The sequence below is a fragment of the Pundamilia nyererei genome, unplaced genomic scaffold, assembly GCF_000239375.1.
Source record: "Pundamilia nyererei isolate P.nyererei 1_Seehausen unplaced genomic scaffold, PunNye1.0 scaffold00099, whole genome shotgun sequence".
NCBI lineage: Eukaryota > Metazoa > Chordata > Actinopteri > Cichliformes > Cichlidae > Pundamilia > Pundamilia nyererei.
Window position 1 is genome coordinate 614,026 of NW_005187500.1, and position 24,897 is coordinate 638,922.

At 45.8% G+C, this 24,897-nt stretch overlaps 1 protein-coding gene across 7 annotated transcripts in view; it reads left to right on the forward strand.

The window, feature by feature from the left end:
- The window catches only part of camkk1a (calcium/calmodulin-dependent protein kinase kinase 1, alpha a), a 51,762-nt gene that overhangs the window by 11,762 nt on the left and 15,103 nt on the right, over positions 1 to 24,897 (forward strand). For 6 of the 7 annotated variants that reach the window (XR_001290464.1, XR_311926.1, XM_005740326.1 and 3 more), the window contains exons 2-8: positions 9,011 to 9,412; positions 13,269 to 13,316; positions 15,116 to 15,169; positions 18,343 to 18,394; positions 19,467 to 19,600; positions 24,088 to 24,124; positions 24,436 to 24,457. Coding sequence is in view for 5 of the 7 variants with exons in the window: in XM_005740326.1 (XP_005740383.1) it covers positions 9,125 to 9,412; positions 13,269 to 13,316; positions 15,116 to 15,169; positions 18,343 to 18,394; positions 19,467 to 19,600; positions 24,088 to 24,124; positions 24,436 to 24,457 (635 nt within the window). In the remaining 2 variants the exon portion in view is untranslated. Of the gene's footprint in view, positions 1 to 8,984; positions 9,413 to 13,268; positions 13,317 to 15,115; positions 15,170 to 18,342; positions 18,395 to 19,466; positions 19,601 to 24,087; positions 24,125 to 24,435; positions 24,458 to 24,897 lie in introns of all 7 variants that reach the window. The other variant, XM_005740327.1, reaches the window with a different exon arrangement.

The following is a 24,897-nucleotide window of genomic DNA, read 5'->3' on the forward strand; positions in this document are numbered from 1 at the left end:
CACTATATCGGATTCATATCGGTATCGGCAGATATCCAAATTTATGATATCGGTATCGGACATAAAAAAGTGGTATCGTGCCATCTCTAATTAAAAGCTTTGTAACCCAGAAACTACGATTCTTGTGAGTTTGCTTTGCATCCACCTAATAGACGTATTTACACGTTGCATAATTCATTTACAAGCTTCCTGAATTTTTTGGGAAACCAAAATAAACTTGTGAACAGAAACCTTTCTTACTTTCAGACATACTGCTGCTAGTCTTGCTGGACATTGCTGTTGGGCAGTCTAACATTGTATTACAGAGTGCATAAACTGATAAAAGTGAATAACGTTGCCGTATATTGTAACTGCTGATTATCTCATAGTGATACAGGTCATATGATCACTGCTGTCCCTGTAACAGCCGACCTGCTGTCAGTATTTGTAGGGAGGGTTTTCCTGTGATCGTCCTGGCACTGGGGATTTGGGTTCGGGTCCTTCCAGGCTGTAGCAGTCCATGACTTGAATGGTCTGAAGCCGTTTTAGCAGCAGGTGAAGGAGTAAAAGCATATCAGGCAGAGGTGGCAATATACACTTCTGAATTTAGGTTATCTCTTGCTCATGTCTTATGCGTTATTGACTGTAAGCTGCAGCCTCACCAGCCACTGTGCATCAGAGCTGACACAGCAGCGTCCCTTCCACCTGACCACAGGGTTCCAGCAGCAATGAGAATGGATGGAGATCACCGGGATAATGTGGCTCTTTGGGGGATTTAGTGTATCACTCTCAATGGGAAGGATGGATGGCTTCTCATTCTGCAGCAACACATTAATCCTCTGCGGGTTCAAATCATCACAGATTACCAGGATCCTCTTGAGAGCCGTAAGTGGGAATTTTAAGAGTCTGCAAGAGATGGATAACACTCGGTTTGTCTTCTGTATTAACCTGCCGTCTCCGCTGGACTCAAGCCTGTGCTAACGCTTTCTAAAAGTAGGTCACCAGCTCGTAGGTTGTGCCACTGGTCAGCCTGAGCAGTGTCACGAGGACAGAGGGTGGAGCCGGCCTCACCTGAAAAGTCCTCTACAACACAACTCTGCAGATCAGGAGGGCGGGGTGGTCCCATTCCCGTCTGTCCTTATTAGAGAAACCCCTGTCGGGTAACATTTTCAAGATTCCAGGAAGGTCAGGCTTGTTGCAGGGTGCCGACTCATGAGTGTGAGCACAGGAGAAATAATTGGCTCATCCAACTTCCCTGTTTGGAGTTTCATATCCCGTGTAATCCTGGGCTTATAATGCCTGAGGTAACCAACCCTGGAGAGGGTGTCCTGGATTTGTTTGGGATTGTCCCCCGGTGTATTTCTGTCCACTCACATTGATCGTCGCCCGTGGATCCCAGGGGCGGAGCTTCCTGCCCATCGCATGGGTGGACAAGAACGTGTTTAACAGGTTTATGGTTCCAGCTAATTGTGTCTCGTACAGGTGCCAGATAATCCTGTGGATTGAATGAAAGAGTTCCGGGGATTAGTCTGTGCCGGGCAAACACACTGCAAAGTGTGCAGCAAGTGTCAGCACCTGTCTGTGACTTTAGTTCACACATCTGAACTTCCTGTGCTGAACTGGATATCAGAAATATGAACCTGTGAGTCTTTGTTTGGGAGGACGTGGTCTCAAAGGTCTTTGTTTTGTGTAATAAGTTACATCCTATAGATGATGTTTGTTTATTTTTTGTCATTTTCCCATCATGTTTTTTCATCTACATACTGAACAATTTCAGTCCCCACACACAAACCTCACAGCTCTTTGGTGCTTTCACTGGTTTTAATTCATGCCTAAATGTACACTTTATTATTTTTTTTATTTACAAACTGTAATCATTGAAGTTTTCATCAGGTCACAGTTTCTCAGGGGGGAGTGGGGTGGCTCATTGCAGCATTTGGAGCTGTGGTTTGCAGAGTACTGCTGACTCTGAGACGTGTAGGAAACTGTCATCATTAGCTGTTGTCCCCCAAGAATAAGTCGTGTTTGACATCAAATACATTCATCAGTCATAGAGATGAGAATATCCCTTAAATGTGCCCACAGTTGTTGGCTGATTACAAAGTACTCTTGCTGTTTCCAGAGGCCCTTAAGCTGCTGCAGTGTCAGTTGATGCAGATCAGTTCCAATGATTAGACTGTCACCACCAACCTCTAGTTGCACAAAAAGTGGAACATGGGAAAAGCCAAAAAAGCCAAATTCCTTTTGTTTAGAGAGCAACCAAAGTATCCCCTAATGCTTTTTCAAAAACCAAAGTGTGTGTGTGTGTGTGTGTGTGTGGACACAGAAACTATGTAAAATCCACACTGTGCCATAAGCTTGCTCAAAGATTCATCAGTAGCAGCCAGTTCACCAGCCAGAGACCTCAGGGACAACAATACATACAGAGAAAAACCCAACAATCATATGACCCCCTATGAGCAGCACTTTGGCAACAGTGGGAAGGAAAAACTCCCTTTTAACAGGAAGAAACCTCCAGCAGAACCAGGCTCAGGGAGGGGCGGGGCCATCTGCTGTGATTGGTTGGGGTGAGAGAAGGAAGACAGGATAAAGACATGCTGTGGAAGAGAGACAGAGGTTAATAACAGATATGATTCAATGCAGAGAGGTCTGTTAATACAGTGAGTGAAGAAGAAACACCCAGTGCATCATGGGAATCCTCCAGCAGCCTTTAGCAAAAAGGAAAGTTTGAAGCCTAATCTTGAAAGTAGAGATGGTGTCTGTCTCCTGAATCCAAACTGGAAGCTGGTTCCACAGAAAACTGAAGGCTCTGCCTCCCATTCTACTTTTAAATACTCTAGGAACAACAAGTAGGCCTGCAGAGCAAGAGCCAAGTGCTCTAATAGGCTGATATGTTGATGTTGATGTTATCCACCCGTCCTTCATTTGAGGCAGATGAAATGTGACAGGAGAATACCTGATCAGCCTGTAGGCTCATGGATAGTAGAGCAGCAAGGGAAGAACCTCTTTAGTGTAATATGAGTTGTACTCATTTGATGTTAAGTAGATGAATGTATTGATTTGTACTTATTGCGGCCTTCTATTAAACATGGGATAAGGCCTCGTGGCAGTTAAAACCCTGGAGTAAAAATGTGTTTTCTTGTAACAAGATTCTCACTGAGTAAAATAATGGTACTAATAGAGATTTTCTTACGACCGAACCACATAAAGTCAGTTTCTTCCCGCTCACTGTTCCCAGTCCTGATGAGGAGCACAACATTGTTGCTGTTTGAAATTGACTCGACACTAAATTGGTCACAAATTAAGACAAAATCTTGCCACAGGCGTGGTCTTCATGATATTTATGTCAGCAGCTTGGCACTGATGGCTAACTGTGACACTAATGTGCTCAAATTGTCCATTTAGTGATTTCGTTTTACAAATGAAGTTAATTTGATTTCAGTGCCCTTTAATTAGACACCCAGTTATTACTGACATTTGTCTTTTAATCAGCTTTGAATGCTTTTTAATGGTGTGAACGCTGACGATGAGCTCAGGCTAGTGTAACGCTCCTCCTAGCACTGATCTCAACTTTGATTAGGACCAGATGCTAATAGCATGTAGCAGGATCCAAGGCAGCAGCATATACAAAGATGCAGCAGTCTGATGTGCACGCTGCTCTCAGCTCTGTGAGCGCAGGAGGCACCAAAGTTCAGAGTCAACTTGTAATTCACAGTCTGAGATAAGCCAAAGCCCGTTTCAATTGTTCTAATCAGAGAACCGACTTTGTTGTTAGTTTGGTTACAGCCAGTTCCAGTCCCGAGGCCACAGCAGGAGCACAAAACTGCTGCAGCAAAGAGAACGTGTTTGCTGCGCTGCAACAGAAAGAACTGTGTTGACCAAAGATAAATAATATCTTAGTCAGCCCACAAGTCACGGCCACAGTCGTGCTTAGTCATGCTAAAGCTTGCTAAATGAGCTTTGTGCTACAAGCCTGCTGCAGACTGTGTTACTCGGTCTCAGTGCACCAGCCTATACAGATGCTTGTATATATATTTATATTGGCTTAACTCCAACAGCACACTGCCGTCCCTTTAATGTCCATTGGAGGCTCCAACAGCGAGCCGTCCCCGGTCATGTTAAAAACTGTTGCTTCCATCTAGTTTTGCTTCCTCTTGTTATGTTGCAGGCTTGCAGTTACACTTTATGTTCCATCATTACTGTATGTGCTCTTTGTTTCTCACCATAGCACCGCATGGACGCAGCAAACACAGCGGTGCGCGTAAAATCAAGCCGTTAACGAGTGATGCAAATGCCAAACAAGGCGAAAAAGATTGTCCCCCAGTTACATTTGCGTTTTATCCTGACATGTTAACCGAGGTTTTACTGTAGAACAGAGTGATCGATCAGTGCTCCGAGACTTGAAACCTGAGCCATGGCCCCTGTTCTCACTGTCTTCTTGTATATTGTGAGTTCTACTGTATGTGTAAAAGTGTGTTTTTCAGAAAGCAGCCTGCTGGACAGGGACCATGCTGTGTCCCTGCACTCCAGAGACCTCAGATGAGGTAAAGAGGGGGAAATAGCAGACCCAGTACATGAAAAACAACATGTGAGCAGCTCCTTGGATGCCTTAGTTTGCTCCACACGCCGTCTTCTCTTTCTTTGAATGCAGGATTTTATTGATGTCTGTGTTTGCCGTCTACACGAATGGCACAGGAGACAAATTGAAGGCAGGTTAAGGGTGAAAGTGGTTTGCTAATGGAAGCCAAATGGATTCATTTGTTCAGCCGTCTCCTTCCTGCTGTAACTGACTCTGCTGAAGCTGCTTTCAGTCTAAACTGAAATGAAAGAAGGCTTTAAAACCTTTGCAGAGGATCTCAAGCTTCTTTCTGGTTTCTGTCTGTTTTTCCTATAATTGTTTACCTGATGACAAAGATACTGTTTGAGCTTTAAACATTAACATTTGCATCTGCAGCAGAACTTTGAATGAAAGCATTGATCTCTGCAGAACATGGTACACATGTTGTTTTCATGTTGCTGTATATATGAAATTATTAACAAAGTCATTTTCTATAATTAAACTATTATGATTAGGAAACTGTAATGTCAATGTAGTTTTTCTTCATTTTTCTGATGAAGAATTTCATTTTAAAACATGTTCGACATTGTGAAATTTAAATATAGTACACGTAACAGGAAACTGGATGCTGACAGAAGAGTGTTTGACCTTATATACGTCCAAACGCTGGACGTAACATTTTTATGTAAACTGAAGAAAACGAATGATTTGAGATGGAACGACCCTGTAACTGTTAACAAGCTGCCATGTTTACGTGCACAGTGAGATTTGACAAACGTTACACTGGAAACAATCATCCGTCCAGCCCTTAGTAGCAGAAATCAACCACCTCTCTGTGGCTTGCAGCAGACTTCAGCTGTGCCAAACTAAAATCAAAGGCTCCATTTCTAAATCTTTTCCCACCCTCGAAATCACCTACATGCTGAAATTTCACTAACGTGAGTATTTTATTACAACAAACTGAAACCTGACTCTAGCAAACAGGTTTGCATCGGCTGTGCTGCATGCACGCTCCTACATGCATCGCTTCCATGCTCGGCTTGTTCACGGTGTGACGTCATCAGAGTCGCTGCTGCAGTTTGACTTTCTTTACTGAAGGATTTACAAACTGCACGCTTTGCACAGTTTTCACAATAATAGCTGGTTTAGTGGTAATCAGTACCTCATTTCATGGTGCATTCCCATTGGTTGGGAGATGCTGATCCAAACTTCTGGTCAGAATCTGGTCCCAGGCTGTCTTTGAGCACTGCGGCCAGCTGTGAAGCTCTTGCGCTGTGCAACAAAAGACAAAGTTTTGAAGCCATGACCAAAGAGATCGGCCTGAATTTCTTTATTTGGACTGGACAGTGTCCACGCCGCTTTGTGACATCACGCTTTGAAGGAGAATTTTCAGCATGTCGTTCCTACATTGTTGCTCTCAGTATTAAAACAATAGAAACTGATGCAGCAGAACCAGATATGTCATTCTTCTTCCCCACATCTTACAGTAACTCTATACCTGCAGTATATAGACATGTCTCGTTTGCTTCCTGGGGTTCAACTTTAGCTGTGTCCGTCTTTGTGGCTTGACCATGCAGGAGAGATCGGATTTTCTTGTACCAGAGAGAAAGAATTTGCAATATTCAGAAAGATGAAATTGAAAAAATTAAATAATATGTAGGAACCTCGACCTGTCAGTGTGGCGGTCACAGCGTCTCACAGCTGTGCTGTGAAGAGGAGAACCTGTCCTCTTAAGCATTTATCTGTTGAGATGAATGAGAGGAAACATTAAACCTAACAGCATATTGTCCTGCGTTACGTAAATGTGCGGTTACCTGCCTCTGTGAACAAATAAGTCGCAGTGCAGCTAAAATGAATAACCAGACCACTGCTTCTCCTCTGCCTCCCACTTCTGCCAGGCTCACACATGCAGCGTGTTGAATGCTGCTGCAGTGGAAAGAACCCGTTTCAAGAGACACATAATCACTGGCTGCGATAAGAAATAAGCAAAATATGACAGATCCTTTTTGTTTTTCTCAAATGAGTCAGGAGGCACACAATGCGTCTCCCATCTCTGCTGCCAGTTTAAAGGTTGTTTTTTCTTATCCAGTACTTGCAATTTACATAGCATGAATAATCAGCATTGGAAATATGCAAATAGAAGAGGGTAAATTCTAATGTGCAAAGTGGTCCTGACACATGCTAAATCGATATAGACGTCATTGACATTCATACTTTTTCATGAATAGTGACTGTTACAGAGGAGTCCACGTAGGGGGTCCCTAGGATCCAGTGTACTGTACTGATGCTGCAGGGAAAAATTACTTTCCCAAACACAACTCCCAAAATGTTCCGGTCGGGTTGTTTTCTTTGGAGACCGGCTGCGGTCGTCTCACTTTCCCTGAATTGTGATGAATTAGGAGGTTAGTTAAGGATGCTTTCCAATCCCCGGAGTATAAAGATGGAATAAGGCATTCAAAAACGAATCCCATTACCTGTGAATGATGTTCGTGTGGTCACGTCGTGCTGACGTGTCATCAAGCCCTCAGGTTGCTGCAGTAGCTAAAACTGCTTTAGGACGCGTGTCGCAAACCCTGACAAACAGGAAATGAACTAGTGTAACATCTCTGAAATTTAAACAAGTCTTGTATGTGCACAACTGTCTTTCCACAGCATGTCTTCATCCTGTCTTCCTTCTCTCACCCCAACCAATCACAGCAGATGGCCCCGCCCCTCCCTGAGCCTGGTTCTGTCGGAGGTTTCTTCCTGTTAAAAGGGAGTTTTTCCTTCCCACTGTCGCCAAAGTGCTGCTCATAGGGGGTCATATGGTGGTTGGGTACCTTACAATATAAAGCACCCGGCGCTTTGTAAATAAAGCTGCATTGAATAGACGTTAGCACTGTCAGCTCGGTAGCTAATAGCTTCTATTTGATGCAAAAGCGCCGCATCAGTCCCGTGGTAAAAAAGACCGCAGGGTCTGAACCAAAGTGATGAACCAACAAAGTGATGCTGCCATCCCGCTAATTTATGCGTTAGTGCTGAGCGGCTGAAACTGAGACCTGGCAGTGGGATGACAGGAACCAGTAAGACACACCTGGACAAACTGGAACACGGTGTTATTTTTGACTATGAAGCTTCTACCTTCCTGACACACTTCAGGAATAGCATTACACGGCCCATTTACTCAACACCTCAGATGTGACTTCCTCATACTGTGTCTTTTCACAGCACACATACAGACCCAGGTGGTCCATTTAGGATGAAAGCACTCTTGATTCCTGCTGTTCATAGATGGTGTTTGACGGCTACGTGCCCTTTAGCTTCGATGGCCGGGCTAGGCGCAGAACAAAACCTGAGCCGGGTGTACTGGGGAGCTATTTTCTGTTTGCTGCTAATGGTGAGACTTTGATTAGAGATGAAAGAGGAAACGCAAAGTAAACAAATTGCACTAAAATGTGTGGTTATGCACACAAAGCATTCAGTCTTTTTTTTGTCTGTCTTTTTGTCTGTTTGCATTTTTTGCCTGGGTCCGCCTACATGCATCTGACTGAAAGCATGAAGCATAATAAGGCTTTTCACTAACAGGGTTGGGTTTTCTAATGAAGACATTAATTTGAATTTGTAGGCTCATGAACCACCAGGCCACCCGCCCACGCAGAGATGACATTTCCTCTTTGAACTGACTGATTACGTTTAAGCGTTTGGTTTGCAGCCGTGTTTCGTGCAAACCTTCAGCAGCCTCCGAAATCTTTGATAATCCGGCTCCCTTTACTAAGACTGTGAGAAGGCTTGTTTCTAAAGTTTTCAGCAGCCAAAAAGGGACTAGCATGCAGACTTTCATCGTTAATTCAAGAGGCTCAACAACAATGCTTCATTAACCATTTAGAATTAAAGCCTTTGGATTGTTTATGGCCAGTTTCCATATTGTTTCATAAATGAATTTGCATTTGGTATCAGTTCATTGTAGCTCTTAATTTGTGGATAAGGTCAACAAGCTGAACCAACCACACGGGGCTGGCTGCAGCTCAGGAGGCAGAGCAGGGCTTCTGCTAGGCCAGAGTGTCCCTGTGGCAACACACCGACCCCCAAGACGCTCACGCACGCATCCATCGGAGTGTGAGTGCTAGACTGAAAGCACTTGGAGGTGCTCGTGTGAATGTGGGTGTGAGGGGCAGCAGTCCGTTTAGTGTTGACCTGTCGTGCAGATCTGAATGTGTTTAACAGACAACAGTCTGCAGGTAGAAGTCAAAGGTAGAACGTGGATTCCTGTTCTGAATATATGAACATGTGATGTGACAAATGCTTATAGTTCCTTGCAAATGCTTATGGAGATGCATTTTTATTAACTCCTCTCGGCAGCATATTGGCGAATAAACAGATTGAAGATTCATTTAGCAGAGATAAATTAGAGAGTGAATCATCCTTAAAGCAAACCAGGTGCATGCATAGTGCATGTCACTGAGCTCAGTCTTTTTCCCGTCTCTGTCTTTCCAGCCGCTGAGACCCTGAGCGTTGCACGCTGGCCCAGGCCACATTGATGCTGGTGGGCACTGGCCTGTTCCTCTCCCTGCCACCTGCTTCTCCACAGCTCCCACGTCTTGAGCCATCATGGCTATGAGCCGTGACGCTGGCTGTGAGAGGCTGGACCCGAACTCTTCTACGCAGACCAGCGGTCTCACAGACATCATGGCCGCCATGACAACAAAAGACTCGGATGGCTCAGCCGCCAGCGGCGCGAAGAACGGTGGCTCCCAGCAGGACGTGGCTCAGGCCAAGCGGCCTCTTCCGACGCGGCCTCACCTGACTGGGAGGAAGCTGTCTTTGCAGGAGAGGACGCACATCTCCCCTCGCAGGCCTACTGTGGAGAGTAAACGGGTGTCCATATCTGACTCCCAGGTGAGATTGTTATCGCCTTTCAGCTTCAGTGTAAATATGTGACGTTTCCTTTCACAGCGCAGCAGTACCAGTGTGAGGTTCATTAAAGACATGAAGCTAGGTGCTAACCACCTCCTGCCCACATGCAGTCTTTTCTCCTGCCATCTACAGCTGCTGATTTGGGATAGTGGGTTTCTGAATTTGGGTGTGACAGGTGGCATCATAGCAGGGAGTGAGGTGCACGCTGACAGACGGCAGCTTGTCCTGCTCATGACAGCAGTTGTCAAAAGTAGACACCACCAGCACATCCTGTAGGATGGTGCGTCTGTTATTACAGGCGGTGTGTGAGTGCGACAGTGTTCCAGCTTTGTCCCTGAAATGTAGTCTGGACTGGTCCACGTGTGCTGTGATAATATGTTGGAGTGTTGGGGCAGGAAAAAAGAAGCAATTTCATCAGATTAGATGGACACGACGTGCTTTCAGGCCTGCGTCGTGTTGCTGAATGCACCAGAGGAGACGTAGGGTCAGCCTGGGAGCAGCTAAACATGTGACCCGTGTGTGCACTGCATGTCGAGCCTCGGCCTCAAAGACCCCACTTTTACGCTCTGTGGTTTCACATTTGTGTAGGCACGGCAAAGGCTCGTCGTGCTGTTTTACAGAAACCTTCAGGTTGCAAACGACCTGCTTCGTTGTCTTCTTCCCGGAGCTTCAGGGACGTACGAGTGAGCAGCAAACCTGCAGTGATGCACACGGCGGCTGCTGCTTCACGTCTGGTACATTCAGTGCGAATGGAGAAGAGCACAAAGGTTAACTGTTACAAACAATGGAAGCTAATGAATCTGTTTAAAGTGCATGTTGTTACTATCAAAACCAGTTTTGCATCTAGTGTGTAACGACTGATTTACATTTCTGTGGGGCGTCTTTGTAGCAGTCGTCCACTCGTCGGTGGAATTTATCCTTGATGCTGGTGCGGTGTGTGTTAATTATCATGTCATTGTGTACCAGTGTATCATATGTGGTGCCAGCTCCACTTCTGTAACTGGACACATACAGGAACTACTGAACAGGTACTGAGCTGGCCAATCACAGCAGCTGCAGGCTGGGTCAGCGCGATGTGTGGCTACATTTCTGCAGAGCTGCAAGTCTGAACCAATGCTGAAGGTTAGTCGCGTGGTTTCAAAGGGATTTGCAGTTACATCTCTAAGAATGTAAATTTCCTGCTGAAGCATAAATTGAGCCTCACATGTCAGGAAAGTCCTGCCTCTGGGGCCACAACAGCTTTCGCTGCTTGGTGTATTTTATTAATTGAAGTTAACAAAGTCACGTATCCTGAGGAAATGGCTGCACACATAATTGCCTGTACTAGTTAGCTTTGCATAAAATCAAGCTAGCTCTGTGTGCGCGTGCGTGCGTGCGTGCACGCGCGTGCATGCGTGCGCGTGTGTCTTGAAATGTGAAAGAAAGCAGCTTAAACCTGAGTCTCTGACAGCAGTGATGCTTTTGTGTCTCACAGTGTTGACTCTCATTATTTGTCACCTGTTGTGATTTCGGGGCCTTTATAGTCTGTTAGGCCGGCTGCCAGTGCCGTGTGGCTCTGGGTGACTCTCGAGTCTCCTCTCTGCTTTTTCCAATTCAGATTGAACATAAAATATTTATGACAGCTGCCAGTACAGGAAACCCCTCTGAATTCATCACATTGCTGCCACAGCCTCGCAGACCTGTCATTGTGTCCATTCCTATCTGCAAATGGAGTTGCAGCTCCTGCACTGAACCATGAAAAAGGGCTCGTGCTGCTCGTATTTCAGCGTTCGCGCTGGATGTGCAGAACGAGGGTGGGAGAGAGGTTTGCTACGACTGGTAAAAGCAGACAGGAAGACGCAGCAAACACCTTTGTAGGCTTATCAGAATGAGCCAAATGAAAGAGGTTGTCTAAAATCTACATCCTGTTATTTCCACTTCAAAAAAAGACGTCTGTTGGTAAATTAGGAAGTCCTGCATTAAGTCAGATGATGAAACGTTGTCACCAGGTTGTCACCTTCCTCCTGCTGTCTTTTCTCTCTGTACTTGCAGTCTGTTCAGAATGTGTTCCCCGTGCACCGTGGGAACTTTTAAGAGAATGATTTGTGTTTTAAAGTTTGGAGGGTCTGAAGAACACTATCAACAGTAAGGACAAAAACAGGCATTACTGTGAGACGGTGTGATTGTACGTGACATGAGTGTCTGTGGGCCTAGAGATGCAATTACACTGACTGCAGTAAAAGGAGGAAACTAATGCACCGACCCAGTCTGCTGGAAGAGTTGATGCAATGAGATGAATGCACCCGGCAACAGTGCATGCTAACCTAAATGCCCCCCAGTAAAATGTTTCCAAGCAGGAATACCGCGTGCTGGATTCGTGAGTGGAAACTGTACGTGACTCTCGGGATGGAGTTTGGCAGTCCTTTGCTGCTAAGTATCTGCTTGTGTTTGTCTGTGCAGCGTGATGCATTTTGCAGGCTTTTACACCAGATTACCATAAAAGCTGCTTTCTTGTATGACTACATGTACGTTAATGATGTTAATGCAGCAGCGGGGGGAGCTTGGAGTAAAGAACCAACGCAGAATAAACCCTCTTACTCTAAATTCGTCTCGCTTCACCTCATCTGCAGTTTTGTCCAAACAGATTGTAAAATGGATTTTTGTACCTTCAGGCTTCGGATGCTGTTTGACAAATTCTCCTTTTGGTTTTAATATTACGTCCTCAGGCTGCTGACTTTTAATGCCTGGTCATTGATTTCGAGTGTGTATTTGTTATGCACTGATATTGATCAGCTGTTTAGCAATGAATGCAGATGACGAAGGACAGGCTGAGGTCTGCAGGGAAACCGATGACAGCTGGGGCAGCCGTGTGAGTGTACGGTGACAGCCCCCCTCTAAAGATTTAGCGTGGGGCAGTGGAGCATTTCAGCTTGATATGTGCATGAGTGGCAGATGTATTTAAGGCTTTCTGCATGACCCTGTTTCTCCATCAGCCCTGACAGAGTATTAACTGCAGCGCTGCATCCACTGAGCATGTGCCAGCGAGCTGGGAATCCAAAACAATCCCTCCTGCTGCTCTTTTCTTTGGAATCTCTTCATTTTCCCTCTGATCCTTGACTGCCCTGTTTTCATTTTGTCTTTTTATCTCTCTTCAGCCAATCACAGCACTCCTTTTCTGAGTTGTACCCAAGCCTCAGTCTTCTGTCCCCTTCATAATAGTCCACAGTGCTGCACAGCGGCAGCGCATCAGCCTCACATCTCCTGCCGTGCCGACGCTAACATAACCAGCAGTGATATTAACCCACATTATAACGTTTTCTAAAATACGTTGCCTGTCCCGTCCTGCAGCGTGAGCTGGTGCTTTCGTCCTGCACGCTAACATCCGTGTTCTGCTACCACCTCTCATTCTGTAAACACGCCTCGGGCGACTGGGCTCGCTCACAAGCCGCCGCCCCCCCAGCTGTAATGAAATAAAACGACTGCTTTCTCGCACGCACACGCGCACACACGCACACACAGAGCAGTGATCACCTTTTGATTACTGACTCCACAGCCTTTGTCCCCACACCCCCAACCCTCACCTTGCCCCCTCCCCTCCTGTGCCGTGCGCCTGGCTAACTCTGCTGTAGCAGTGGTTGCTATGGAACTGCAAATCAGCCGTTTAAGCAGTAGCACTAATGGATCTGCAGACGGTAAACACACTGCAGACTGCATCGTCACCTACGGTCAGGAATAAATAACTTTCAGTGCACGTGTGAGCACACGAGCAGGAAGAACATTTTGTTTCTTCTTTTGCTTTTAGATGCTGAAATGATTCCTTATTGATTTTTCATGTTTGTCTGCTTTGCTTGCTTCTCAGGACTGTATCCAGTTGAACCAGTATAAGCTGAAGAGTGAGATTGGAAAGGTGAGTACCATCCGTGCCCTTGGCCTCCATTCAGTTTACAAAGCAGCAGTAACTGAGGACAGGTCGGGCTGCATGTGAGGAAATGGACAGCGCAGAGCGTGGCCCATTTTCATTTTGTTCTGTACATTCCTAAATTTGACCACGTGTGGGTTTATTTGTGGTTGGGTGTTGTTGGATGTTGCATCACCAACCAAAGGCCTGCACAACCCAGTTTCAGCTGGTGCATCACAGCCCAGGAGGGCCATTACATTTTTTTTATCCTCCATATTTGTACATTTCGGCTGTGTCGTCTTTTACAGCTTTTTAGAAACAAAGAAAAACATTTAAATTTGTGAAGCCAAAGTGCTGCAAACAGCCCATTTTTTCTAATAGCCAACAGGGACGACTCTCTGTTTGCACAAAGACGTTCAGTCAGAATATAGAAATGACCCAGCTGCTATGGGATGAAGTCATTAAAGCCTTTACTCATTTATTAGACGAGAGCCGTAAAGCAGGAGGAGGATGGAGCTTTAGGGTGAGCAAATGCCTGAAGCCAACACTGGACCACAGATTCATGGAGAAGTCACAGACTAGCACTGTTGTACTGAAGCGCTGCAGTATTTGTCGATAACCGCTAACATTGGCTTGCTAGCAGATCCACAGTGGCTTTAGCATGTTAGCATAATAGGACTGTCCAAGCAAAAACAAAGAGGCTGTAAAGGAGAGACTGGGTGGTTAAAGTATCCTGATTACTACACATCCCAGAATGTCATTCAATTATTCCTAAAACCAGACATCTGCTTTATAGACACGTTGCTAAGGCGACTGCCTAGAAGGACCTATAATGACCCCTAAAATGAATTTAAGCTCAGATTAAAGTGATGTCAGACTTATGGGTTGTTGATACCCTGATAATAAACCCTGATATGACAAAAGCACACAGCAAAAATCAAAGTGCTTTCAGGTGTTTGTGTTTTGAAGCAGAAATGCATGTAAATGCAACATAAGAGCGTCGATATTTTCAGGTTGCACAGAAAGAGAAACACTGTTGTGATTTGGATTTGGAGGAACTTGTCGTGTTGGGAACAGAGCAGAGGTACAACTGAAAAACCAAATCCAGTTGTGTGAAGTGCGCATTGTAGCCGGCGAGGCTAACCGTCTCAAACAGGTTAGAGAGGGAAACAAATACTGTCAGACTGATATTTGCTGTATATTCTCTTTGCGTGCTTTATATGCGACTCAGCTGCAGGCCACACGTCCAAGTTTACAAGCAGGAAGCTTCACTCACAGTTGCACTGTAAAATGCAGCGAGCAGTAAAATTGTGCATATTAAATGAGAAAAACGTCAGTTGCAGCTGCAGCGGTGCGTATTACAGTGGATTGCATCAAAGTCCTGACTGTTAACTTTTGAGAACAAATAAGTGAGTAAGTGGCGCCTTTAAGCTGTCCGGGCATCAGAGTCTATATATGATTACTGAACCTCTCTGAACATTCGGTCGGTTCCTCGGTGCAGAGCGCTGGCACTAAACACACATCCTCGGGAAGCGTGTGTGTGGGAGGACCCATTCTGTGCTGCCAGAGAATAAAAATGTTGTCTTTCAGTGGAAACGGTGCTGCCTCGAAAACATTCTGTCAGTGTGGCGCTGCCGTCTGCTCCGAGCGATGCTTTAGGAATCTGAACAGATTCTCTGAGCAGTCCTGCTCACGAGCTGCTCTTGTTTCGGTGCAAAGCTGAAACTACAAACTCAAAGTAGAGATTTCATGTTTGCAATGCTCGGCTGGTCTGCCTGTAAATGTGTTGTTCTGTTTTTGTATTGCAGGGCTCCTATGGTGTGGTAAAACTTGCCTACAATGAAGATGATGACAAACATTATGTAAGTTATTTGGTGGGAGCTTGTTTTACCGTCAGCATCCTTTAAGCTTTCATCAAGCCTCTCTCAGTCTGCTGCCTCCACCGAGGACCGGTGCTATCGATTCTTTTATTTTTGTTCTCCTTGTTGTGAATTTCATCCCTTAAATTGCATCAGTTGCTGTGGAAGAAACTTGGGAGTGAGAGTGGCGTCTGCTGCCATTTAAAGTGCATCTCAGGCCCTTTTATCTCCCTTCAAAGCAGCTCTGCTCTGTGGCCAGTTCACCAGCAGAGTCTGCATCGAGCCAGCACACAAACACGAGCTTGTTTTGGGCCGTTCCTGCCAGGTGTCCCTCCAAGTGTAAGCTGTTACCTTAACATAACTAAGCTGCCCTGTGCAGCAGGATCAATGTCGACGGTTTGAGATGTACTTTTGAACCAGAGGCAGCAGCAGCTCACTGCTAAACACAAGTCAGGAGTTTGTCCTGGTGCTGCATGGTAGTGAACAGGATGTTTATCCAAGGACACAGGCGAGCTCTATACAACAAGGAAAATAGTCAAACAAGGCAGTGCTCAAACGTGGCTCTTGAGACGTAATGAAATGCAGTTTTAAACAATGTCCAGTGTGGAGAGCTGCAGTTTGTGTCCAGCCTCCTGAAAACTACCCTGACTGTGTGAACCTGTGAACTCGACGTCTAACAAGCGCTTGCTTTGAAGACGGAGCCGGTCTGCAGTTGCATGTGATGATACTGGAGCTGTATTGGTAACTGAGATTCGTGTTAACTCCTCACACTCGGGACCAGCACGACTAACGTGTTTGAAACAGACTCTGATTATCACACGTTGGCCGTCTGATTCTTCAAAATAAATAAAAATGAATGAATTAAAAGCTTCCCGTGTACCGGCGGGATTTCTACATACGTGTGGGAAAGGTCTAATTTTTGTTGCACACGTCTGCAATTCACTGCTTCTCGTGTTTAACTCTGATTGTTGAAACTGATGGAAGCGCTTCCTGCGCTGTGGGCCGATGCAGACTGGCTCACACGGGAGGCGCATCTGAAATAACAATGATGGGAATCAAAAGAGGAGGAGATGAGTAATGGTGACATGAAGGGTGATTATATTTCCTGGCAGTCTGAATTGGCAGAACATTAAACTGATTGGATTTTTCATGGAGAATGTCCAAGCCCACGTACAGCATGCACACGTCACTCGCTTCACAGAGGACAGATCACATCTCAACAGGACGCGCTGTCGCTGAGGACAACGAAGTGTTTGCACTCGTGATCAGCCGTGGTCAGTTTAAAGGGAAGTAAATGCATCATGTACCTGATGTTCAGTATGCAGAAAACAAACTGTGTCATAGGATTTGCATTTTTTGTGTATGTTTCTGCAGCACCGTGTGTCCTCTGTATAATCGCTGTGCTCCACACCTGATGGGCAGGAATCCGAATGTGGCGATGCTGTTTGTCAGGGCGCCAAAGCGAAGCAACTTCCTGCCTGGAAGTTGGGAGCAGTGAATTTGAAGAGCTAATTATTAACAGATATTTGATTTGACTAAAGGCAGCGGAAGCTCCAGTTTGTTGTTGTTTGTGTTTCCGTGACACAGAAAGAAAAATAAGCTGCGTAATATGATGTCACTGTGTCGTACACCAATCCATCAAGTCCACAAACGATGACGTAATTGTTGTTCCTTTACCCCACAACCATAACGTTAGCCCCCTGACCCCCACACCTCCACCCCTCACCCCCACCTCACTTTTTTGTATTTTGCTTTTTCCATGTCGCAGAACTATGACATCACAACAATGTGATTGGTCGATACTGAACCTGGTCCAACTTAAATTTTGGCGTTTCAGGACCAACACGGTGACATCAGCTGCAGGTTACAGATGCTGAAGTGTTCTCGTCCTCACTGAGGATGAGACTGAACTCTGCAGCATGTCAGGGTCAAATGCAGCGTTTGGTGATCACAGCAGTCTCCATGTTTGACATTCTGTTAGTTGTCCAATGAACTTGAAGCCTTTATAATTGCTGAAGGGTTCATGCAGCACTTTTATTAAACCCTTAAAGTGAAATAAAGTCTCACTTCAGTCACGTACTTGTAGTTTGATATAAAACCCATTGGTGTGGCGTACAGAGGGAAAACTGCAGGAACCCAAACACGTGATGTGCCCATAGTCCAGAAATGTGCAAAAACAAAGCTGTGAGTGGTGTCAGTGAATATTACGTGGTGCATGCTGCTAATTCAGGTTTTGTTTCATCAAATTCCAGCATGTTGCACAGAAAGTGGAGTTTGCCCTGCAGCTCATCCAGCCTGTCAGTAAAGATGACCTGATCCAACCTTTCTGCTCTTCTTATTTCATCTGTTAGCAAAGTTAACGTGTTTACTGAAAAACCTACAGATCAGAGCGCTGAAGGCTCTGCAGCAGGCTCAGTGGTGCAGTAATGGGAACGATACGATGCCTTAAGTCATTTGAACCTTCTTATCCACCTCCTACTACATCTATTTGCTGCTGACGCACTTTTGGCTTCCTTTGATCGGCGCCACACATGAGTCACGTTGCCGCCTCAGTGCACAGTCCATCTTCAGCCAGGCTCGCGTTACATTTTGATTGTGTGTTTACGCACAGGCAGAACACCATGTAACTGTGCACAACGCAGGATCTTCTTTTCTGCCAAACCTCGTTTGTGCACAGTCAGAGCCATGGCGACCAGTTATACAAGAAACCAGCAGGCTGTTCATCAGGGTCACAGTTTGTGGTGTAGAAATAGCAGAAAATGTTCCTCCTGCCACAAATTACGAATCAGTGGATTCACATTGATATTGTGAGTGTCTGTTAGAGAAACATGCAGTGAATGTTATTACTTTCCTTTTCCTTTGCATGACCAGTTCCTTACAAGAGGCCAGGATCACTGCGACACGACGTGCACACACTCAGCTGTGCTCCAGGAGCCGCTTGGTTTTTCCATGAAAGATTCCTCAGATCTGCTGAGAAACGCCGCCTTCACTTCGTACAAAGGAGAATTTCCTGCTTTGATGTTTGTGCACGTTGGGGCGAAGGCGGCGTCCACACGATGATTCTGGCTGCGATACGTTAACGTTCTTGGCTTTGTGTGCTTCCCTCTCTGATGCGTTGCCTTTTTGCTTGTTGCAAACATCATTGTTTCGTGCGCTAAATAACTTTTTACTTTCAGGCCATGAAGCTGGTGTCCAAGAAGAAGTTGGTGAAGCAGTGCGGGTTTCCTCGTGAGTTCTGCTTTTTCTCTTTTCATTCTGTTGACCAGGAAAGCTGAAGAAAGTGGATCAGCCTAGATTCAAAGAGAAAACAGAGTAAGCCAGTGAGAAATCCCAAAAGCAACCCGTTATATGTATGGCCACTTCATTAGGTACAGGATTGGACCCCTTTAGTCTTCAGGACTTTAATCCTTCACGGTAGAAAACGTTGCTCTGGGATTTGGGCCGTACTGAAACGACAGCTGCACGTCCCAAAGTTGCTCTGTTGGATAGAAGTGCGGTGGCTGTGGAGGCCATTTGAGTAAGAAACTGTTACGCTCAAGAAACTAGGTTGAGATGATTTGAGGTTTGACCTGCTGTCAGCAGCTGCGATCACTGTGATCATGAAGGGATGCTCAGCACCACCAGCAGCCAGTGGTTAAACAGGCAGGATGTTCATGCCAGATTCTACCGTCTGAATGTCAGAGCAGAAGTCTGATCAGACTTGGAGCAAATTGAACCCCCTGTTGTCTTGCGGTGCTTCAAAGATCAACAGGCTGTCCGTTCAGAGAAGCTCCTCTGCATGCCTTGGTTACCCTTCTCTGTAAACCCTAGAGGTGGTTGTCCAATAAAGATCTGAGCAGTAGCAGTTTCTGTGACTCAGACCAACCCATCTGGCACCGACAACGTTTAAAGTCACTTAAATCGCCTTCCTTCCCCGTTCTGAGGCTCCGTTTGAGCTTCAGCAGGGTCGTCTGGATCTTGTGCGCTGAATTCTGCTGATCCAAGGTTTCTATGAAGGAGGTCATACAGTCAGAGCGTAGATGGCTTTAGGTTGTCCTGAGTGAAATAAGACAGGCTGCAGAATGATGTGTATGGAATTACACGGCTTTTAATGCAGCCACAGACAAAAAGCATGATGCATTCATAGATTCACCGACATCATGGGCAGAGGGAGATTAATTAGCATGCACCAACATGTTTTTAGCACTAATTTATTTTGGTTGATTGTTTTTGTTTTTTTTAAAAAGGACACCAAACATGACTCATCGGGGATCGCATGAATGATTTAACGGCGGTGTGCGGTTTGTGTTGTGGTGTGCAGGTCGCCCACCCCCAAGAGGACCAAAGGCGGCCCAGGGGGAGCAGCCCAAACTCTTAGGACCCCTGGAAAGAGTCTACCAAGAGATCGCCATACTTAAAAAACTGGACCATGTCAACATCGTCAAGCTGGTGGAGGTGAGGGGTTATTGAGCAGGAAGATAAATTGTTGGTGCACTTCAGAGGTGAAGCCACGCATTAGTTCTAGTCGATTAACTGCTGTTTGACTCCGGGATGCATTAATGCTGCCAATTAGTCAAATGGTAGTATTTTCCAGCTTTTAGTGGCAAAGTCACGGCGTCAGCTTGACTGGTCCACGTACAATCATCAGGACTTATCATCGTAAAGCTGGGTCCAAAGTAGCATTTTGAACTGTAAAAAATGTCTTTCTTTGAATGTCAGAATCATTGCTCTCTGTTGAAGACTGCATCATGCACTTATAAATTTAAAATCCTCTTTAGTGTAAAAAAAGTCTTTTTAGATTAATCCTGGGACTTGAACGTCTGTAGCAGCGGTGCTGGGTATGACCCAGTGCAGCCTGCCTCAACAACTGTGCTCGATTGACTGCAGGTAAAATAATAAAAAGTTGTCATTTACTGTGAATCTCTTGACTTTTTGTATTAAAAACCAAAATATTAGAAACTAAAAGTAAGAAGACACAAAAGGAGCTACGATAGGTGCCGACTGTGCAGTGGAGGAACAGGCCAGAAACCAAGAAATCGATCATTTGCTGAAGGAAAAAGTGATGCTGTGTGTGTGTGTGTGTGTGTGTGTGTGTGTGTGTGTGTGTGTGTGTGTGTCAGAAATAGAGTTTAAGTGAAAGTTGAGTACTTCCCTTCTCCGTCTCGTTGTGGGCGTCTGCTGGTAACGGGACAGCTGCTCTCGCGCTCTTCATCCATGTAAACGGGCTGTGCTCGGGTCGGCATCGCAGCTCTGTGAGCTGCAGTCCGGTCTCTCTAATTATGAAAACAGGCCACACTGAGCGGAACAGATTGGCAACGATGAAAACGACGCGGTCATTTGTCACAGAGGCTGGAAACAGTCAGACCGAACCCATAAAATCAGACTTTTACTTCCGATGAAAAGACGGAGCTTCTCTGTTCTGTAATCAGGAGCATGATGTGAAATACTGCATGTAAAGGGAGAAGAGCAGTGTTGAGTTGGTGCCAGCAAACATTCACGAGTAAAAGGCCTTCCTGTTTCTGTGTCCTGCACTTGTCGTGACACTCGATGCCATGGCGACCTTTCACCTTTAGTTTTTGTCCAATTCAATTTACAGCAGATAAAGTTAGTATTGAACGCTTTCCCAGTTTTTCCTTCCCGATGTCACCAAGTGTTTGCTTATGATTGTTGAGGGTTTGTCAGTTATTGTTGTAAAGTCTTTACAACACAAAGCAGCTTGAGCTGAGTGTTGTTGTGATTCGGGGCTGCAGGTAAGTACTGAACACCTCAAAGTGCCACTGACATGAAGTTCTTCCCACGTGCAGCAGCAACATATCCACAGGTATCCATAAATTATGTGTAATAATGAGAAAAGTATTGAGCACGCTGGCTGACGTGTTCTTGGTTGGAGGACGTCGTCGCGTGCATTACTCAGGTGTGATTTTGGCCCATTCTTCCACACAAAGTTTCCCGTCTATCAATTCTGAGCTTCAGTTCTTTCCACAGACTTGGATTCAGCTCAGGTGATTGGCTGGGCCGTCGCTGTCCTTCCCTGGAACGCGCTGAGAGTTTCTTTGGCTTTGTGTTTGACGTCATTGTCTCGCTGAAATGTCCAACCCTCGTTTCATCTTCATAGGCTGCAGCAAACCTTTACCAGAATGTCTCGGTACGTTTTTCCATTCATCCTTTCTTCAATTACAAAACTCGTGCCAGAGCCACATGAAGCCGTCACCATGATGGTTCCCACCTCCAAACGCCACTGTTGGTGTTTGAGGTGTTTGTTCAGGAAACGTTGAACGTGCTTCAGCGTGCTTTCTCCTGAGTGGTGAGCGCACAGGTCACAGGGGCTGAGCGCATTTTCATCGTTTCCTTTGAAGCAGTTGAACTTACTGATTCTTTCTGTAGCTCTGCACAGGTGGTCCTCGTCACCTGGACACTTGGAAATCTTTTGCATAGTCCCAAGAGTGCTGACTGCAACCTTCATCAGTGTGCTTCAACAATAAGGCTGCAAAGGAGACCTCGTCGGTTTTACCCATCATGACGTGTGTCTTATGGGACACCTTGTTAATAACGCAGCTTTAGGGACTGAACCGGCTGATATTAATTCACACCGAGTGGCAGGACACCCTGTAACTACTGCCAGATCTCAGCTGGTGTCGTGGCTTTTGTCATTTCTCAGTATCCCACTCGTTGAACGTGTGGATTGGATATGTTGTTACCGACGTCTGGTGAGAATTTCATGTCAATAACACTATTAGAGACCGAGTTACTTGGTCAGGTGTTCAGTACTTACTTGCCCGCTGTATAAAGCACCAAATCACAGTCGCGGGCTGCCTGGGGGGCGGGCAGACACGCGGGGCAAAAAGGTGAACCAAGAACTTGTGGATTTCTGTTTAAACACAGACTGCAGGTGAAATTACTGCGGCTCTGCTTGTCTTCATGGCCGAGTCCGGATCGTGAGTCTGCATCCTTGCTGTGTCAGCTGTTGGATTTCTGGGAACATCTCCACTAAAGTTTAATATTAACATCGATCTCACGAGCCATAATTGAATCAGCACTGATGCAAGCGTTCCTCTTTCTTCTGTTTTTTCTTCCTGCTGCTGCTTCGAGCCTGATAGACATTTTGGTCACAGTGAGGAACTAATGATTGTACGGCTGTTTAAAGTGTCCCAGTTTGCCATTATATTGAAGTAGTGTGCAAACAGAAGAACTTCCATAAGAGGAATGCAGGCACCATTAATAAACCTTTGCCTGCTGTGACAAGTCAACATGAGAAATGTCTGTTAGCTGCAATAAAAGACCATTAGCACCAGCTAATGTCAGCTCAAGCTGCTAGCTGTGAGCACAGAGGGCTACCGAAGTCCTCGAGCCGAGGCTGTTTGTTTCCCCTCTGTCAACAGTGAATAATGTCACTCTCTGCACTGACGCATTGTTTGTGGTCTCCTCTTTCAAATCTTCACATCGCAGATTTTGGGGTGGATACTGCACACCAGAGGACGTCTCACTTTACTGGGAAAGGGTTGCATCAGGATAGAAAGAGCTGCGCGGGTTCATTGCAGCCTGTTGCCAAGTATCCCAGAGTCCAAACGTTATTGGACAGATGCACATAAAAAATACCCCAAATCTGTAAACTTTGTTGTTGCTGCTTCGGCCACGTTGTGATGTTGTCCTTCTGAATGATGACATGTCAACATAGACTGGAACAGCTGTGTGATCACGCTGCTGATGCCGGCGTGCCTCAGCGATAGCACCGCTACGTTCGACAGACGAGGGGGGGCTGTGACTCTTGAGCCGCTCCTTTAATTCTTCACACTTTCTATTATTTATTTATTTCTCTTTAGAGAGGTTGACCTTTCATGCTTCCACAGAACTTTATTTCACGACGCTGCTGGGTTTCTTTTGGGCCTGACCTTTCTGTTTTTAAGGCTCAGCAGGGGGGGTGCACGTCCCATCCTCGTGCCTCTGAAGCCTGTACTGCTGCCACCACTGAGCTCTCGTTATGTTGCTAATAGAGTCCGTCAGCGATGTAAGAGGCAGGTACCGTGAAAGCTCTGTGGTGACGCGCAGTTTAATCTGGGAAAGAAAAGCGTCTGCTGAAGATGTTTCATCCCAGAAGCTTCTTCAGTTCTACTGATGAGCAACTGGTGGAAAGTCCCAGATTCAAACCCTGTGGGAGTGGCCCCCCCAGAGGGTCACGGACCCCCTATTGATCCTCTACGTAATCACACGAGCCAAGGTGTGAAACAGGTGTGGGTCACAATCAGCCAAGGTTTCACCAACCGTCTGCCATCTACAATCCACCCACTCACATCCTGGGCCTTCTGACCTCAGCGAATCAGGTGGCAGGGTGGGGCCAGGTTGGCTGATTGTGTGAAATGGAAGCATGTCAGAATAATGTTTTATTCTGGTGCTCGTGCAAATAGTTTAAAAAACATCATGTCTTCACGTATCGTTCTCAAACCTCAGCGTAACATCTTCTTTGTCATCGTCTTTGAGCTCATTTGACATTTTGAAGGTGGACTAGTTTTCAAAGGTACGCGTTGTACCTGTGCTGTCTTGTACACAGCTCAACCTTAAAACACTTAAAAAAGGCTACACGGAGCATTGTTCCAAATTGTCATAAGAATAGTCAAATACAGCTTTTGCAGCGATGGCGGCCTCTGCCCGCGTTAATGCATCCGTGGTGTTGTCCAGTAGAAAAGGTGTACGCAGCTTTTCAGTCAGCCTGTGTACCTGGTGAAGCGTCGACTGCACAGATATCATTTTTGTGCAAATGACGCTGAGCCACTGTTTTAAATTATAACTCCTCAACCTGCTGACTGCCCAGAGTTGCAGGAAGCTTTTATGGTAGCAGACGAGTTGTGCAGTGAGTCAGTGAATGCATGCTGTCAGCTCTTTAAATGAAAGCACTGAATGTTTTTATGTTGCTCACCATTTCCGCTGACTGTGTTTTGATGCTGCAGGTGCTGGATGATCCATCGGAGGACAACCTTCACATGGGTATGCACGTCTTTGTTTTATGTGTCCAGATACTTTTGCTCTGTTCTTGCCCTGTGTCTGTAAGCCTGTGGCGTTCGATGCATATGGCGCCGACAAGTGTACGTGTCATTTATTCAGAGATGGTCGTTTCCCTGCAGACCTGCTTAGGGCTGGCGCGTTGTGCAGAAGCTCTCCATCAGCAGTGCCGCAGTCAGGCTGTAGAGTAATACGCAGCCTGGTGGCAGCAGCGGTCACAAACAGGCCGAATGAACAAAAGAATGAAATGTTTGGTCTCACGTGTTCGTGTTTCCTTCTCTCCCTGTTTCTGACAGTGTTTGAGCTGATGCGTAAGGGGTGAGTAGAGAACCCGTCCTTCTGTCTCTAAATAATTTAAGGCTCACCCACCCACCTTCTCCTCCTCATTTCTCCACCCTTCATCCCTGCCTCGATCACTGCTGCGCTCTTCTTTCATTACTCTGAGCCGTACGGCCGTTTGTTCCACCTCAGGCTTCAAAGGGATTCGTCATTTTCTTGGGTTTTCAGTTCTTGGCGCTGAAAGCGTTTCACATCCTCATGCATGAGCCGCTCCTTGCTACAGTGCCAGAGACATTATGATGCACAACCTTTTGCTGTTATAACCAAATTGGAATTGAAGGGGACGGCTGGTATCATCCACATGTACACGTCCTTCTCAACAAACTAGCATATTGTGATAAAGTTCATTATTTCCTGTAATGTACTGATAAACATTAGACTTTCACATATTTTAGATCCATTACACACACCTGAAGTAG